This window comes from Anopheles merus, chromosome 2L (genome assembly GCF_017562075.2).
Source record: "Anopheles merus strain MAF chromosome 2L, AmerM5.1, whole genome shotgun sequence".
Taxonomy (NCBI): domain Eukaryota; kingdom Metazoa; phylum Arthropoda; class Insecta; order Diptera; family Culicidae; genus Anopheles; species Anopheles merus.
This window is the reverse complement of record NC_054083.1, coordinates 19,681,278-19,700,781: the sequence shown is the minus strand read 5'-3', so window position 1 is coordinate 19,700,781 and position 19,504 is coordinate 19,681,278. Positions and strand designations below refer to the sequence as shown.

At 41.4% G+C, this 19,504-nt stretch overlaps 3 protein-coding genes across 4 annotated transcripts in view; 1 reads left to right on the top strand and 2 right to left on the bottom strand.

The window, feature by feature from the left end:
• Positions 1-13,323, bottom strand: part of LOC121591837 — a 92,109-nt gene extending 78,786 nt beyond the window's left edge. For both annotated transcript variants that reach the window (XM_041912861.1, XM_041912863.1), the window contains exons 1-2: positions 13,133-13,323; positions 8,886-10,504 (exon numbers count right to left, since the gene is read on the bottom strand). In XM_041912861.1, coding sequence (XP_041768795.1) covers positions 8,886-9,039 — 154 coding nt within the window. In that variant the 5' untranslated portion in view covers positions 9,040-10,504; positions 13,133-13,323. The remainder of the gene's footprint in view (positions 1-8,885; positions 10,505-13,132) is intronic.
• A 2,019-nt stretch (positions 13,324-15,342) lies between these two features.
• Positions 15,343-16,202, top strand: LOC121592591 (biogenesis of lysosome-related organelles complex 1 subunit 2). Its single transcript, XM_041914188.1, has 2 exons — positions 15,343-15,811; positions 15,901-16,202. Exons 1-2 carry the CDS (start codon positions 15,518-15,520, stop codon positions 16,027-16,029), a joined length of 423 nt encoding a protein of 140 aa, XP_041770122.1. The 5' UTR covers positions 15,343-15,517; the 3' UTR covers positions 16,030-16,202.
• On the bottom strand, positions 16,027-16,695 carry LOC121592592 (immediate early response 3-interacting protein 1). Its single transcript, XM_041914189.1, has 3 exons — positions 16,455-16,695; positions 16,261-16,362; positions 16,027-16,174 (listed from the first exon to the last, which is right to left on the bottom strand). The coding sequence occupies exons 1-3, from the start codon at positions 16,540-16,542 to the stop codon at positions 16,119-16,121; spliced, it is 246 nt and encodes an 81-aa protein (XP_041770123.1). The 5' UTR covers positions 16,543-16,695; the 3' UTR covers positions 16,027-16,118.
• Between the last annotated feature and the right edge of the window lie 2,809 nt (positions 16,696-19,504).

Here is a 19,504-nt window from a genome sequence, read left to right as displayed (position 1 = left end):
TCTGCCTCAAAAACGCGATCAGGAAGAAAAAACGACTGTTTGATAAATGATTTCACCATTAACGTATGCACAATTACTTTGTACCGGTCGGCGATGATGCGAGCTGACGCTGACCGACTTCAACTGCAGACTTTGGTTGAAAGCACAATAACAACAAAAAGGTCTCCCAAAAAAAAGTAACGCCATTAGAATATGGACACGAGCTGGGGTTTTTTTGGGAAATGGAATGATAAAAAATTGAAACTTGCTTGCCCTCTTTCATGATTTATTTGTATCACACATTAATTCTGCAGCGAGCTGGGTTGGCAGCACACAGTCAAAGGCGTGCAACTGCAACACCAACAACAACAAAAACAACAACTCCCGTTTTTAGTCCGCCCCGTTCTGTGACGATCGTTAGCATCGATTCGGTCCGCTTTGTATTGGAAAGTAAAGGGCATCACAACAAAATAAAAGAAGTAAAAAAGATGGTCGTGAAAGCGTTCATTCTCCTGGCGTTTGTGTTGCGGTTCAAAAATGCTGACTATTCCAAAACTGCACCACAAAATGTGTACGGAGAGAGAGAGAGAGAGAGAGAGAGAAAGCGTGAGAAAAAAAGAGAGTGAGAAAGCGAACAAGAGCACGAGAGAGCAAGAAATAGTGCAGGAGAAAATGCATTCGACAAGCCATTAATATTTGATATTGTCCAGAAAGAAGGTCACAATGGTAAGACACCCCATCCCGGGGACACCAAAGCGAGGTCATGGAGGGGAGTAGAGGAGCAATTTCGGAGAGGGTGGTGGGAGGCAAGATAATGTTTTAGGTTGAACGTAAACTTGTTCATAAATCACCCCCTCACAAGACATGCCTGTCACAAACGGGTGAATAAAGTGGAGGTTTGTGTGTGGATGCGCGGGAGTTTGGAAAGGGATGCTCATCACCACCCTCACGCTACCTTCCTCCATTCCAATCAGTCTATTGATCAAAACCAAAATAAGCATCGTACGAGAGCAAAAGGGCAGGGAAAATAGGACGGGAATGCACCGTAAAAGTGCACCAAGAAAGTGCACAATCATTGCCCATCGGGCCACCGGAAATACCTATCACGCCAGAATGCAGACCAATGATCCGAGAGTGATTCGCGCTGAGTGAACGAATGTGTCCCCTAGACCACGTTCCTACTCCCCCAAAAACCGCACAAAAAGTCTCTTTGTTGTCTCCCCTTGCACTGGCAGAAGGTGCAAAAGGGGTTCGCATTTACCTACCTACGGAAGTCACCGAACAGCGGTGTGGTGGGGAGGGAGAGTGGGGTGGAAATTTATCTTAATGACGATGAGGTGGGAAAATCAAATACAACTCATCAACCTCAACCCCATTCGTCACTATTTACACTCGGGATGACAGTTGAGTGCGACGCTCGTTACGACGCTTTTTTGGTGTTTGTGGTGGTGTTGGTGTTCTCTCGCTTGCTGTCTCTTTCACTTACTAACACTCTCCAAATACAAGCTGAGTCACATTAGAGGACGATAGCTGGCTATTAAAACAAGCACCACTGCCCGCACGTCGGACCGGCTTAGCCGCTACAAAGTGCTTCGACGACTAAAAGCGTCCTAAAATCCTTCCCTTTCCTCCCCCTCCTGTTACCAAGTGAACAATCAGGAGCATCAATCCGGTATGTCCCATCACTGACGGCTGGTTCCACCCGTCAGCCGAGTTTCCCGAGGTACCGGGCTGATGCTGATTTATGTTGCATGACCGTGCACAATTGGCCGACGCTGACGTCTTTCCTGCGCTACATTCGCCCAACCAGCCACTACTTTCTACTGAAGGATGGGAGTGGGGGGAGGGGGGATGGTGGAGGCAGGCTCTAACTGCCCGGGAACGGGGTTTAGCGATGGGTACGAATAAAAACTTTCCGCGTCGCTCACAATCAATTGCATTTTCTTCGACTGACGCGCCGGCAATGACATTTCTACCGAGGGCGGATCGGGTGTGGGGAAACCGCTCCGGCCAGCACTGTACACAATTGATAAGATTATTGTAGCTACGAGTATCACGGCGGGCAGTTTTCTTTGCTTTGTGTACGCTTTAACCTCGTCTTTTTTGTTGCTAGAGGTATTTGTTCGGAAGTCAGGCCCTACCTAAGGGTAGGTTTGAGCTGGGCTCAGAAGAATTATTGCTCATCAAATCGACGTAGTCGTATTTTATAGTATTGGTGGCGGAGTTAAATGCCAGTGCAGTAAATATAGCATGGAAAAAGTGGCAAACACTGCACGAAGGGCAGTGTAAGGATGAATGTGCAGTGTAGACAATAAAAACAAAAACTGGGACTATATAAATAATTGGTGCAAAGCATAATCAATAATGTCAGAGGGTTCATAAAGTGTAATCGGGTGTTGAAGAACATTTGCCGTAATACATCCATGATTGTTGTCCCTCCAGTGTGCAGACTTTTACCAACGAAAACGTTTTTTAGAGCACGTTTCTGCTGCATTTTAATTTATTGCATTATTTCTCTTCCACAAGCTGCCCGGAACTGGTTTGCATCATCAGTTTTGGTAGTTGTGATACCATTTTCCATTTAAAGAGGAGTTGGATTGGATGATTAGCCTTTAATCACACATATTTAAAGTAAATATGTATTTAATGGTATAAGTAACAGTTTAAATAATACTTACTAAGTGCAATAAGGCTTTATTTTACTATTGTTTCGTTGGAATTTGAACTATGATTACATTTTTCTTCACATTACTTTTACATATCGCTGCAGAAGCGTATTTAAAAAGATGCCACACGTGGTGAGTTGCTTTGAAGACATAAAAATACAACATATTACTAATCTGCATAAAACATAACGATGGATAATCCGTGACGGCCGGTCTGGTGCTACAGTCGTCAACTCGTACGACTTAACAACATGCCCGTCATGGGTTCAAGCTCCGAATAGACCGTGCCCCCATACGTAGGACTGACTATCTTGCTATGGTAACAATAAGTCACTGAAAGCCAAGCTCACTTCACTAGTGGGTACAGGCAGGCCTTGACCGACAGCGGTTATTGTGCCAAAGAAGAAGAATCCGTGGCGGCTTATTTGGCTTATACATTACAGGGTTTCCCATGATTTATTGATCAGTTCCCATGATTTTTTGGTGCGTTCCCACGATTTTTTGGTCGTATCCCATAGATTATTGTTTCGTTCCCATAATTTATTGGTATTTTTCGATTGAATATCGATACTATTGGACCAAAAACTTCTTGGAAACGACCAAAAAATCGTGGGAACGCACCAAAAAAATATGGGAACCTACCAAAAATTGATGGGAACCCATAAATAAATCCTGTATTATCAGCTTATCCCTGCTTTTATAAAGTATGGTATAAATGGCTACTCGTATGGTGTTAGCCTACAATGGTTATGCTTGCTTAACAAGCTTATGTCTATTACACAAAATGGTACTTGTGAGCAGTACTGCAACATGTTATGAGCATCACGTGACGATCACCACAATGAACATATCCGTGATAGTTTGATGTTTGCTGATACTCAATGAAAGTGAGTTCAACGCGATAATCTGATTAATAAGTTGAACATAATTATGATTTTTTTCGAGTGCTACCAAACGCCACTGTTTCAGTCAACAACTTTCATGACCGAAACGAAGTTCAAGTCAGCTCACCTAGACAACTGTGATGATCAGAAGTGAGGCTCATGCTCATATTGTTACTAGGGACCACTCGCACCCACCGAGTATTTCCCATGACTATCGTGATGATCACCAACAGTAAATGTCGCGACCAAGTGATTGACCAAGAATTGGTTGCGAAAATATTACCATAACATTGACAATGACATTTTGCAGCACTGCTTATGAGTTTCATCGATGGGGAAGAAACAGAGTATTTCCAAGATATCTGAATCAAGACAGCCATATTATTTTTTGTTAGGCTGGTCAGCCACCTTTTAGTTTTGTAAAATAGATTCATACATTCACTAACAGTGGATCCTGTTTGCAATGGTGACCCACCTCTCAGCATCCTGTGCAATGGCAGGTGATGGAAGCGCCTAATGGCTGTGCTAATGATAGACAAAAATGTGGCTGTTGTAGAGTTGGCGAGGGGACCAGAATGTATAGTTCAAGATGAACAGGCTAGGACTTTTATTTACAATAATGTGCACTTTACAAGGTTTCCATCGTCTTAATCCGCTCGCTTCTTACTTCGTCCTTTAATAATCCGCATGTATGACAAATACATGACATGAGGCGATGATATCATACAATAAAAAGTCTATCGATTAAGGTATTCAGTATTTTCTGAAGAATTTTAAAATGAGTAATAATAGGGATTTGCTCATGAATCAATGCTAATTTCAAAAGACAAACCGAAATGTTATATGATACTTCACCGGCAATCAAGGGTTTTTTTCCAAGAAACCATTTTAAGGATATGGTTGTTTACTTAAGTTTTATTCTTAAGAAGATAAAGATATTCATTTAAAATAATTAACTTAAACAAAAAAGATCGACAAATATATAGCGGTGTAGCTTCTTACTGACGATAAAGTGTACGATTTACTAGAGATTTCTGACAAAAATGTAAATGTCAGCCGTGTGTAATGTGATAGTGGCCTGTACGGTACATACTGTACATCGAACAGCGTCGCGGTAGGTCAGTTTTTACTGACATGAGCCGAGGTGGAATAATACATCGATCGAACGGACTTTTCAGCACTTGATCGTCCAGGCGATCATAGAAACCTTTAGGAGGTTTCCCTTACTGGAAACGTTGGAGTTTAGAAGCCTTACCTTGGGTAGGGGGACATAACTAAACTCTTGAAATAAGTTGGAAGGCGAAGTATTAGGAAGTGTAACGTCCTATCTTGGCAGTCCGAACGAATCTGACCTGCCAGGGCCGGAATTGGTTTTATTTATACTCAATGGGTTTCGTACATTTGGTTTTGGAATGTGTTTTTGTCCTAATTAAAGGTTATTGATATGAAGTACAATTAATACATTTTATTGGAGTGAGGTGTCTATCATTATGTGCCTATGCTGCGTTTTTAGTGATTTTACGAAGGTTCTGGAAAGTTTCAACTGTTCTAGCCAAAGAACGAGTGCGTTCGTCGATCTTTGCCTACACTGCGCTTTTAGCAATAAGTTGCTATGCGTTCTCTGTTTGTCCACTTTGCCGCAGTAACGCTTGAATTGCTTATGTTGCGCGTTTCGGTTGTTTTCGATAAATGTGTCTCAATTGTTTTTTCTATGAACGGTATGGTCTGGGTGTGTTGCTAAGGTGTGGATTGATTTGCTGATGTGTTATAATGAACGTGTCGCAATGGTGTGATTTGGCTTTCCGAAGTGTGTTACAATGTGTCTATAGCTGATAGTGTGTATTGTAATAAGTTCTGTATAGCAGATATGCTACACGTGCATGCAACAGACAATTAGTTGATTTAAATTGTAGTTATTGATTACTTCAAATAAAACTTCGTCAATAGAACTGAATGTATTATTTCAGAATTCAATTTTTTTCAAATTTTATATTTAGAATACACCTAATCAGTTTTTACAAGTGGCTAATGCACTTATTACATTGAAATAATACGGAAATTTGAACATTTTGAGGTTTGAATATATGCACAGCAAAGTAATTTTTTAAGAGGGTAAAACTTACTTTTCGTTTATCAAAACAGAACTAAAAAACCCTTTACTTGTTCAACTTCAAACACAAAAAGCATTTTTTTCTCTGCCTTCAAACCAAGCACTATAAATAGGAACAAATTCCTAGATGAAACCGTGTACGATTTCAAAGACATCTGCATAGTTAATACCCCACGTACCTTCAAAGTTAATACCCCACGCATGCCCCATCACACACTCACACACACACGTGAGCCCGCTCCGTCTAGCGATACAACAAAAACCACACTTGCAATATCGAGCCATAACTCCCGGCCAGCAGCCGAATTCTCCGCCACCATCCAGGAAGCGACCGTCTTTAGAATTCCCAAGTGGAACATAATATTTGTAGCGTCTTCCCCAAGAAGATGATTGTCCCGTTCGGGCGGGGAATCCCAGGGCCACGGAAAACCCAGCAAACTTTTCTGCCCGCCACGCTCCTGCTTCCTGCCTCTTTTTCCCCAAACTGCAGCATAGGAAATTGTAATTGACAAAAGCCTTTCCCTTAGGGACAGGGCAGCGCCGAGGCAGGAACCGACTGAGAAGGAGACTGTCTGGGAGGATGCGAACAGCTCTCTGCAGCGCCAATTCCGGCTGCTGCTGCCACATGGCTGATACTTTGAGGTTATGTAAGCAGACAGGAAGACATGCCGTACCCGAACACAACGTGTGGCGTGACAGCACCACGACAGCTTCCCTTTTTTTCGTGTGCAGAAAATAGAACGGTAGAGATAGCGATGAAGAGATAGTATGAAAGGGAAGAGACGGTTCCTCCGTAGAGCAGGGAAAAAGAGAACGAAGAAATTCCCATTGTCGTTTAAAGTTGCATCAGCTGGTCGAGGCGGGTGATCGGGTGGCAAGCCTTCGGTTAAAGTGTGTGGCGCCTCCATCGCGACACGCTGGCGTCGAAACATAATCGCGTACAAGCTGACAGCGATGGATCGCCGGAGTGTGTGTGTACGGGCGCAGTGCAGTGAAGGTGTGTCTCGCGCTGTGCGCTAAAACTCCGTTGGTAGTCGTTGGTGTGAAGGTCGCACGCATGGGGGCGAGGCGGGAAGAGCAGCGCACGGCCACACATGATTGGTGAGATTGAAAACGCGTCCCGCTTCTCGCGCGCTCAACCCTTGAGGTGGCAGAGGTTGGGTATTGGAATGAAATTGAATTCGAGCTGGAAATTGTTAGTAGAGTAGTTGCTTCGCGGGAGTTTGTGTGTGTGTTACATTGTTTATAGCTGATGTGTGGGACATTTATCACTACTAAATTGAAATAACAGTAAATTTGCTGCAGATAAGAGGATTTTTATAAACTTGCACTATGCAGTCGGTAATATATCATACTATTTGGTGACAAACAATATAGCTAGAAATGTTTAAACTCAAATCTATCCAGAAAAAAAACGAAACAATTACTCAGTAACTGTGTTTTTATCATTTCATTTACTCGTTTCGTTACCTAAACTAACAGTAGATTTATTAATAAATCATTACTTAACATCTTTAGTTTAGATATGATTTACATATACATATACATATAGCGGAGCTCTTCATAACGAGTACCCCTTATAACGAGTTTTTCGCATAACAAGTAAATCTAAATGCTCGCCTAATACCTCTCATAACGAGCAATATCATTTGTGTTCCTGGTGCGTTTTTCTGGCAGGGCCAAAATCAAGATCACGATCGGTAAACATTGAGCATTTATTTGGTTTTGATTATCGCTCAAGCAAATAAGAGCTTTGATTCTAAGCAACAGTTGAATATGACACTATTACCAGAAAGAAAAGTGTCGCATAATTGTGGGAGGCAGAGTGTATCTTGTGCGTTTCTCTGGATTCAATTTTTCCTGAAAGTGAGTGTTTTCCCTGCCAATTGCTACAACTTGTAGGAATTTCATATGACTACATATGTGGTGTACAAGTGTGTTGTAAATTTGATTATAATAAAATTATCCAAAAAAATGTAAATATAGAACTAACTCTTAAAGCAGTACACACTCACAGAAATGGATCTTAATCGTGTTTTTTAATGATAGACTGAAACAATGACAAATAAATAGTGAACTACAAGTAACTTCCCATTTTGTTAGTATTTTATTCATTATTATTGATAATGATACTAAAATTTTCAGATAACTATATATTATTTTTATTAGCATATACGAGTGTACTGGAACGGAATAGTCTCGTGATCGAGGGTTCCACTGTATTTAGCCAAAATTTAGTGACTTGACACAATTCTTATATTTCATTTTGAATTTTGCATCGGCTTGCAAGTTAAGTAATGTATTTATTTTAATTTAATTATAAAATTATATGAGCGTAGATCGTATGCGTTGATCGCAACATCAATCACATTTAAATTAAATTAATTGATATTGGTCACCGATTGATTACGCTTGATTCACTTCACATTCAACATGAACGCATTTCACTCGGTACCGGGACCGGATTGAATGAAATCGTCTGTATTAATTGTCACTTAGCGACCGTCCTGGCATCGAAATAAAAACTGCCATGGCATGATGCGTAACATTTGGTACAATTATTCGCATCTCTACATTCTTTGTGCACATGGAAAAGGGGCAAGAGAAACGAAAACATGATTCTGCAGCGAAAACATGGCTCACGTTAGAACAAAAGACGCTATCCTTGAAGTGGAGAACCAGAAAGCAAGCGGAATAATCATGGCCTCATGCTGTTTTCTTCGCTTCACAATGGAATAAACTCGATAAAAGCCATTGCATAAGAGGACGGAGATGAATCGAACAATCGATGTAATCGTCCATGCACACGACGCCATTGTGAAGATTCAATGAGTTGTAAAAACACGAAAGTAAGTGTCAACATCTATTTAGTAATTATTAGCAGCTCCTTTAGCGCTATTCAAGTTAGACAAACAAATGTTTTGGAAAATGGTTCGAAACAAAATATTACATAATGTTTAACATCCGTTGTGTCCTTGCAAAAGCTTTTAAAATTATTGTCCTCGTACAAATGTACTCGTTTGCTGTACTTTCAACACACGGTGCAAATTGAAAGCAATTATTTTCGAGACAAAATCTTCACTTTTCATAAACACCCAAGTGCTGTAATGCGTATCACTTCCTCCATCCATTTTCCGGCCTGTTGCAACACTCACGTCCCATCCACCACCAAGTGTGTCACAGTTTCCAAGCCTCAAGCACGCCTTAAGAGCGTGAATAATGACACACACACCCACACACACTTACCTTTGCGTCGCTGCCATCGATGTCTTCCGCCGGTGCGACCACGTGCACCCGCAAACCGATGCGCACGGTTTCCGATCGGTTCCCTAGTCCTAACCGGTACCTCATCCGCTTCCTCATCCTCGTCCGAGTCGATGCATATGACATCATCGCCCATCGTCTGGGGCCAAATTGTTAACTCTCTCCGGCGAATCAGCTAACACCCACCGAAACCGAGTGGGCTCTAATACTACGATCTATGGCGTGCACGGGCGACGTGCGGCTAAAGGCGTGCTAATAATGGGCACCCGTACCCCGCAGCAGATCCTTCTGAAACGCAAGAAACGCATTCGTAGCTGCACTGTATCTCATCTTAGCAAGCGAGAGAGGATCGCGCGTGGGATACAGAGAGAGAGAGAGAGAGAGCAAGCGGGTGCGAGCGCACGGGACGAACGTGACTAATTTACCGGCAAAGGGATTTTATCTAGATGTTCCTCATTGCCGATGGCTCACACTTGCCTGCGGAGTTGTTTCTTTGCAGTGAAGAACGACTCCCATCAGCAGCAGTTGTCTCGAGTGTGTCACTTGAAAGGTGTGAGGCAACAGCACGGTGATCGACGGAGCTGATGGGTTTGGATTTTCACAGCGCAACACAAACTCTTCACTGATATTGGTAAGGTCTTTTAAAAGACTTTGCTTTAAGCTTGATAAAACTGTAGTGCATTTTTGGATTGCTTCACACAAGCGCTCCCATGATCGTTCGTGCTTTGCGGGAGTCTTATCAGTTTGTTCGTACCTTTAACTTCACAAAAACACACACATACACTTCTTGCTTTACTTTTTCCTGCCGCAAATCAGTGATAAGCAGTACGTTCCGTACTGGTCGACTGTCTGGGAACACATTTCTACATTCGGTGCATACTTTCACCATTTGCACCGGAGGTTTTCGTTAAGCAAACTTACACCCCAAAAAGTAAACCACTTCTTACACGTACCCAAATAAATTCCACCTTTGCCAGAATGTGCTCGTTCCTCTTTTTTTTTTGCTTCTACCTCTACATACTTGCACAACATTGAAGGGCATAAAGTCGTGCACGCGTCCCTCAGCTTTACGTCCAGCTCTATGCAAAACTTTAACGCATGCAACGATTTTGACGCTCATGGTAGGTTCCACTTATCGTTAGATGCAGTAGCAGCAGCAGCAGCAGCCGCCACGGCAGAAGTAGTGGCAGTAGTAGACACTGTTAGTGGATGATAGGGTGCACACAACTTTACCACTACGGCACCGTCACTTCCTGCTCGGGCAGCGTTGGGGTTGTTTGCATTTTTTTCTTCGTTTCATTTTTGCACGACGTTTTCTTCCACCACCACTTCACAGTCACATTGTCGCAACGGTAGCGGAACCGGAACCGGCTGTGGGAAGGATCCGCAAGGGAAGCTCCTCCACGCTAGCGGATTTTATACACACACACACATACACACTTTTTTTGTTTGCTCCTGATGCATTCAACCACACTCACACACACAGAAAAGCACGTTAACGCGGGCTCAAAAATGGTATGATGAAAGGGGAAGCTTGTATGGGTGCCCAGGAGGTTGGCGCATTCGGGAGTGAGTATCATTTAAACCGGCGGCCGTGCAATCTGCCAAAAAGAAAAACAAAGAAGTAGAACATCCAGAAGAATGAAGATGAAGAAAAAGGTTAATTAATGGCGTGCAGTGAAAGTAAAGAGAATAACGGACAATAGACGTTCAATTTATGTATCATTAGTGCAAAGCCAGCCTTCGGTTCTTTGGTTTTGGCGTTTCGTGGTGGAAGGTATCTTTATTTTTTGTTGAAAGGGCTTTGGTGTTTGGTTTTTACCTTGCTTTGCGGGATGCTGTTCAAATGCGAAATATATATTATTTGTTCCAAATTATAGGGATGAACGGTTTGAGCGAAAAAAATACACCCGATGAGGCCAGAGCTTTAGAATTATTCGTTATTAAATATATTTTATTATTATTATTACATGGTTTTGAACTAAGTGTATTGATATTTTTATTTATTTATTTATTGTTTTTAATTCCATGAGACTTTTTTGTTAAACATTAGCGCATTGTGAAGTTCTGCTCATTAGAATTGCAAAAACTTATTAATTATTACTTTTACTCGTATATAACCATTTCATTAAATCACAGGGTCACAAGTCACTTTCGAATGTAAACATCGTTATTCACCGCGTGATATTTCACGCTGATATTTCATTTTCACCATAATAATTTTTAATATCTTCATCATGATTTTCAACACGACTCAAGATAGATTGAGTTTTGCAGTTTTTTTTGCGTGTTAAAAATCATGTGTTTGAAGCAAATAAACCATTCGACAGCTGTTGAGAAACATCTTGGATGCGGTGAATAATTATGTGCACATTCGAAAGCTTCTTGAAAAAAAACCCTGTATTCACCACATCCAAGATTCTTTTCAACAGCTGTTCAAGCTTACACATGATTTTCAACACATCACAAATAACTTTCAAACTCACGCGGTACGCGGTGAATAACAATGTTTACATTCGAAACTGACTTGGAAAACCCTATATGGTCAATGAGGAACCTATTGTACCATTTTTTTTTTATATTTGATTTATATCACCTACAACAATACACATTTAGCGAGTAAAATTTAATTATAACATATTACTTGAGAAATTCAATAATTCCTCGTCTCATGTCCAGGATTGAATTATAAAATAGCTAAATTCATCGCTTAGTAATAAACAATTAAATAAGTAAATAAATAAATAAATAAATAAATGATTAAAACAAAACATTCCTTAATTGAGGTTTCTTGTTGTTTTCATTCTCTCCTCTTTGGCGTAACGACCAACGTGGTCTATTTGACAGTCTTTATGAGTTTCAATGTATCTTATGTTGGTCTGATGCTAATTAAGTTATTACAAAATACTCATATTAACAAAAAATGTTGTTTTGTTTCTTTTTGTTTTAACCCTGATCAAGACTGAAGCCAATTTTCGATTGTTTAATGGAGAATACATCATACAAGACAATCCATCCGGTTTCTAGACTTTCTTACGTTGAAGTAATTTGATTAGTGAAAAATATTAAAAGATAAATTTTAATACATAAATACTGTCATTGAAAAGGTCTAAAGTATTAGATTTGATTTAAAAAGGTCTATAAAAAATGATTTTAATATGATTATTGAGATTCATTAAAATATAGGATAAACTATCTAATTCGCTTGTTTAAAAACAATCAATCATGTTTAGACGAAAGACAGGTTGAGGTAAAATAAATAAATAAAATATTAAAAAGTAGCTACGTGTTTTGTACTCTACACATACAACTGCCCATCTTACACCACAAAACAATTTTACTGTAAATAGTTTACATAGGTGAAAATTAGCCCTATCTAATGAAATCCGGATGCGCTCATTAACTTCTTCCCGTATAGCCACCCGGGAGGATAGCATCTATTGACTGGGCTAGATGGACGGACACGCAAACCCACCCCGAACGAAGTCCATCCCGGGCTAAAGCTAATGATGCTAAAAAGTAAACTTCCGCCTGAAATTTATTCCCGTTCATTACAGATCGCTGAAGCAGCCACAAAACTTCACAAATGCACGCCCTTGTTTCTGTGTATGTGCGTGTAGCAAAATAAGCACTGCAGCACGCGAACATGTCCGCCTCCAAAGACTAGGGTAGTGTTCTTCTTCTTTCCCCTCCGTGCCACAATTTATTGCAAATCGCCAGCGTCCCCAAAGGCAAGGCACTGTAAAGCCAACCACCCATTCCCGCGTGGTACTTGGGGCTGCGTTCGGGCTGCAAAGGAAAGGGAAGCAAGCCCGTGGGTGTGAAATATGCTCCCTTGCAAGCGGGCAAAACGGTTCATGAATTTTAAATTCATCCAATTGACCCATCACGAGCAGTGTTCGGTCGTATGGAAAAACTGTCCCTCCCACTCTCCCACCAAAAAAAAACAAATCCAAGCCATGCCAAGGTTCTGATTGGATGGCATTTTGGGAAAGTAGTATCAATTTTTAAACCCCTTTGCGATACTGCACCGTTAATTGAATCAGTTGTGACCGTTGGCACTGGGAACCACTCCTTATTTACAGCTTTTCACGTATTGCGTCCTGCTTCGTATCTGGATTAGCTCAGCAAGGCGCAGTTTTAAATCAACCCGGACGGGTGCACTTTTATCGCCATCGTCCCACGTGGTGAGCGCAGTTAAACGCAGACCATTAATCCAACCGCCTTACCTGAGCCGTGAGATACACGATACCGACGTGTGGTTTGAAAATTGATGTACGAACACACCACAGCAACGCAGCAAGCGATGCTCTCGCAAACACATACACAGTTACACAGAGACACAGCACAACACGCCCAACAGCAGGCACGACCTGCACGAACCAGTCGGTGCAGCCAGCACGGGGCTGCACTAGTTGCAACACTGCATTACAAAGTATAACTGACTGGCGGTGCGCTTACTGCACATCGTTTATATATGTATGTTCAGCTTTGCTTCCCGATGCCATGTTTCAGCGTTTTCCGCCCCACAATAATCCCCGCCGGTGCACCCACTCCCTCTCCATCGATGGGCTGAATGACCATGAGGAAAAGAAGCATCCAGGCAGGCGAGCATGGAACCATCGACCCCCGACCAGGATGCGCAAACGAAAGGGACGAACCATCCCGGCGCTGCACGTGGATACAGTTGGAGCGGGTTTCGTTGGGCACCCGAGACAACAGAACACCGAACGACCGACCGAACTGCACTTGCAGTTTGCTCTAGTGGTGGAGGGGGAGAGCTGTGTAACAGGAAATAGTGACCGTCCCATCGAAACGGTCGGTATCCTTCCAGCCAGCCATCGCCACCGGTGGGGCGGGCTTGGTGCGCGTGAGCAGGATGACAAATGAATGCTGCACACACCGAGCTGCATACTGCACACAGTGTAAGCGCGAGTACGTATGTGTGTTTGTGTGTTCGAAAGGGAAGTGAAGGTTGTTTTCGTAAAATGCCATGTAAAATGTTCGCCCTGAACCGAAGGGAAAAGCTCCATCAAGCGAAAGCTTTTCCGATCCGGCCGCTCGCGATGTGGTTGGGTTATCCGGGAGGAATTTTGCACGCACACACACACACTGCTGATTCCTGTTTGTTTTCTGTTTGTTTGCCTAGTTGTAAATTAGTTTATTTGGCTCGCTTCGTGTAAGAATGCTATTGTATCAATTAACGGAAAATAAGTTTATCTATTTATGTTTTATACCAAATATCATTTTGAAGCTTTCTGGACACTTCTTTTAATCGCTTTCCTCGTCTTTACAATTTGATTAGAATACTGGTTGGCTATGCTGTTACAAAAATTCCGGCACGTTTTTAAACAAAATCGTTATAAACCAAGCATAGCTTTTTTGTTTGTTTGTTGAATGATTGTTCTACACAAAGGGTTTTTCAATGTACATTACATATCAATACTGCCTATTAGACTAACGCTACTGACTTATAACTAATGGCTGATTATCAAATTTCAGCACCATATTGGCCAATATTGGCAAGCAACGAGGCAATCTTAGTAAGGAATGGAGAATGTTTGACTATTCAATTCAAAATTCAAGAATTCAAAAAAATGTTTACAATGCATTATGTTGCATGTGCATTTTACAGATGTGCATTTTATAAAATTATTATGACAGGTGTGATGTAACGGTTTTTATTCAAATGGTTACTCCTTTTAATTTTAAATGGCTCATAGAAAAATTCTGAAAAATTTATACAAGACGTGAAACATACAGTTCTCAAAATTACTAAAGCAATGTTACTGTGAAATTTTTTAAAGTACTGAAAAAAATTTTTTTTACATTTTGTGATTTTTTTTCCAAAAAAATCCTTTCACTTTTGAAAAGCTATAACTAAAAAACGGTAGCGAATTGAACCAATCTATGCACAGTTATAGAAACTGCATTAGTTTATTTAATTTTTATCAGAATGTTGCATCGATATTGGATTGCGCAATTAAAAGGTATATGCTTCCAAAGTCGCCCGGTTGCCTGGAATAGGGGTATTGGAAAATTTTATTATAAAAAACAGGTTACTCAAAAAAAATCAACGAAAATTTTCAGTGAATGATGGCTGTGGATTACACACATAGTCCAAATTTCAATTCAATCGGATTCCTACAATCAGAGAAATAAGCAATCAAAATCAAACCCGGGTAGCCGGGTAGCCGGTTGCTTGGAATAGGGTTAAGTTGATGACTTAGATCTAACGGTCGATTTGAACTGTTCGAGCCCATTTTAGATCACATTCACTGTCAACTGGAAGTTAACTTTTTATCGATCTTTGGGGCAAATAGCTCTGCAATACTTCTTTAGTCTAAGAAGCAGATGCTTAGAATGGTCACATATTGATTTTACTTATTATTTCACAATTTTTAAATAAAACTACTCAAACAAAATGTCTAACGAAATGACCGCTGTTGATTCCTTCCCAACAACGAATGTAAACAATAACAACACCCTCTTCGCTGGTAAACAGTCGCAGTCGGCCATCGTCGTTTTGTGGTCTCCGTGATTTTTGTGCTGTGCTGTGCTGTGAAATATTCCTCCCAATCCCCCCATCATCACTTTCGCCTTCAACCTAAACCATGGAAGAGGATTACGGCGTTACCGATTCGCCGCGGAAGGGGCCCACGCTGTCCACGTCAACCTCCAGCTTCGAGCCGTTCGATGCACACGACCCGAACCTGTCCCGCTTGGCGACAAAAATGTTCCAGAAAACGGGCGACTACATTACGCACGAGCTGGCCTCAACGGTGGACGATTACAAGCTGGTTGAAAGCATGAACCGAGCGATGATGGGCAAGGTGGCGGACATGCGGCAGATGTCGCAATCGATCGCTGCGAAAAACGCAGAACTGAACCAGAAGTACGAGGATTTGGTAAGGGCGGGTAGACAACTGAACAGCATCGAACAGTAGCGAGTGCTGATATATTATTTCTTTCAATCCCTGTGCCACATTTTTTGTAGAAACCCCTGCTGCAAAGGATTGATGACATTGAGTCAACGGTGGACAAGCTGGAGGCGGCCGCATATCAGCTCGATTCGTACTCGATTCGCTTGGAGAACAAGTTTAAGTCACTGAAAGCCAAGCAGTAGATTGATGGGGATTACACATTAGTGGGTATATATTTATTCATTCAGCAATACGCAACATAAAAAAGGACGGCGCGACTCCGGCAGCCTCGTCAGCCAAGAATTAATTTAAACATTATCGCTACTATGTTAAGAAATATTAATGGAACTGTAAATAAACGCAAAGAAGAACGTTAGCCCATTAGATGAATGCGTTTTGCTCCATTGCTACGGAAGCTACGGAACTACACTTACTCTTAGCCACTGTTCGTATGGATCGTACGAGCAGCAGGATCTGTGCTTTGGTCGAGGCTGGCTCTCCAAATCCTTGCACCTGCGCGGACATACCCCAGCCATCTGCAGGGAGCGAAAAAGGAAACGAATGAACCGGTTTGGCCGGAATAGTTGTATTCCTCGCACGGTCGGATGATGATGCACCTTGTACTTACATTTGGAAAGAAATCGTTCCTCGCTGAGGACACACACTGCGTTCAGAAACAGCAACGATGCTTCCACTAGTGACCACAAGGTGAACATGGTTTATGTCTACGTTTTATCGGACTAAAATCGGACCCGTTTCGAGAGAAGTAAATGCAAAATTTAATCGCAAACTTGCTGCAGCCGATGCTGATTTGTGGAGTTTGTTTTGGATCAGCGCTGACAGTTTGCGTTAACGTCATCTGGGCAATCGTGCTCAGTGTGGCCAGATAATTTTGGCGGTTTTCGGTAGGCGCATCAAAATTTTATCGGTAGTTTTCGGTAGGTTAAAATTCGAAACTTACACCTGTTCTCACTTTCCTCTCCGCGAGGCTACATGAGGTGAAGTATACAGCGAAATGAACTTTTTGACAGGCGAAATATCTGACGGATAAAGCCTCACAGCAACCAGCTAATGTGCAATATAAACAAATAACGTGCACAAAATCGTAACTAAATCCATTGAATAACTTCAATATCTAGTACTTCGTCAATTTTGAGCCAACAGCTCATAATTTCTTCCAATTAGTGATCACTAAGCAATTCTGGCTATTTGGGGAAAGAGTCCATTCGCAAGTAAACAAACACACATATACACATATTACACACCCAAGCGCCACAGATTAAGCTTAAACGACTGGAAAATTGAATATCCATATAAAAAAATGAAAGCTCCACAGCTTCATTGGTTTGATCAATAGATGGCGTATTACAACTCATCATTATATTGCTATCCTTTTCTTGCAATGTGTTTCGACAAGTTTCATCTTATAATGACCTATATAGCCTTATAACTTTCTGAGCAAAAATCTATGTGAATGGTCGTGTGGTCAGATACGTGGGTATCAACACCAACGACCATAACTCAATTCTCACTTGCTTCAGTACTGGTGGTTTCCATTGGAGTTTAGTAATTAAACAATTGTATCGCCGTTCTAGTTCTAGCGATGCATAACTTCAATGCGAAACCATACAACAGTACAGAGGAAATGAGAAAGCTCTCCTCCAAGCGATGAAGCTCAACTGGTTGGGGTATCCCACCAACAGAGAGCGCCACCAGCTTTTTTGCTATTTTTAGAATGAATGAGTCGTTTGCCGTCTGCTAAACGAAGTCTTTCTATATTCCGTTTAGGTAGAGAACTTGAGTCGTTTAGAAGCCGTTTAGTGGTCGTTTAGTGGATTTGTGGCACTTGGGCCCCAAGCGCCACAGATTAAGCTTAAACGACTGGAAAATTGAATATCCATAGGAAAAAAATGAAAGCTCCACAGCTTCATTGGTTTGATCAATAGATGGCGTATTACAACTCATCATTATATTGCTATCCTTTTCTTGCAATGTGTTTCGACAAGTTGCATTTTATTATGACCTATATAGCCTTCTAGCTTTCTGAGCAAAAATCTATATAAATGGTCGTGTGGTTAGATACGTGGGTATCAACACCAATGACCATTGCTCAAATCTCACTTGCTTCAGTGCTGGTGGTTTCCGTTGGAGTTTAGTATTTAAACAATCGTATCGCCGTTCTAGTTCTAGCGATGCATAACTGCAATGCGAAACCATACAACAGTACAGAGGAAATGAGAAAGCTCTCCTCCAAGCGATGAAGCTCAACTGGTTGGGGTATCCCACCAACAGATAGCGCCACCAGCTTTTTTGCTATTTTTAGAATGCATGAGTCGTTTGGCGTCTGCTAAACGAAGTCTTTCTATATTCCGTTTAGGTAGAGAACTTGAGTCGTTTAGAAGCCGTTTAGTGGTCGTTTAGTGGATTTGTGGCACTTGGGGCATGGATGTTTCACAACAAACCAATTGAAACACACACGTTTGATTGCTTCCTTTGCATAATTAAATCACATTTTAACACAGGTGAAACATGTTGAGCGAATGAATTACCCGTGCATAAAAAACTGACTTCAACAATATTGAAGTGGCCGCTTATGTGGTCGTGTGGCTTAACCCACCAAACTGATTGGGTTTTGGCTTTGTTTGATGGAACTGGATTTGTAATACAAGAAATTGGTGACGTTTTCGGTATCTTGGTTATTTGGGCGATCCTTGAAACAGCATCATTAAGCATTAAGCTTAAACGACTGAAAAATCAAATATCTGTGATTTTCGGTTGGATAAATGGAAAATCAGTAGTTTTAGCACCGACAAACCGACGTGACACTTCGAACAAAATGAGCTTCAAAAGTTGTCTCCTTATTTCAAATGAAAATACGTTAAACACTAGCGCCATCTCTATAATGATTCGCTTACTACACTGACACAGAGAAGAAACTGCTAAACCCCCTTTTTGTTTTTCTTTGCAAATTCCATTGCGTATTGTTTTATGTACTTCTCACATCTTTTGCATTGATTTAGAAACTTATAAAATGATTTTCCTGGGTGTTTTTTCCAATAATTCTTACAAAATCTTGCCTCACGCTTCCTTCGTAATTTGTATTTAGAAAAATTGTTTACATCGAAGCAGCAGTGAACAGAGCTTACTTTGACAGAAGTGTTCGCCTCACTGGTAAATGACAGTACTTTCCTGTGGGACACTTTTGTAACACCAGTGTCACGTCGGTTTGTCGGTGGTTTTAGGGCGGTCATCTGTGAATCGGTAGGCATATAAAAATCGGTAGGAATACAGATAAATCGGTATTTCTGGTCACTCTGGTGGTGCTGCGGAACGTCAACCGCCGAACGCAGCACTGTAAACGTATTCAAATATTTCGGAAAGCAGTTATTGCAGGTTGATCGACGAAACGAAACGATCGTTGAACCGGACGTTCCGTTGGTTCACCAACATCAACGGCTAATCGAGTTTATGTAGCCATCAATAATCAGCACACGAGTTTATGAGCAATAGTTTTATTATAAATGTTGTTGTACGTATCTTATAAACGCGTTACTACCTTCACGCTCCTTTTCGGCGGAGTTCCGCCAATTGTTGATTTCTCAACACTACCGATCCATTCCTACTACCACCCTCACGACGGAAATACAATTCCATTGCGTCTATTGTTGATTACGATTT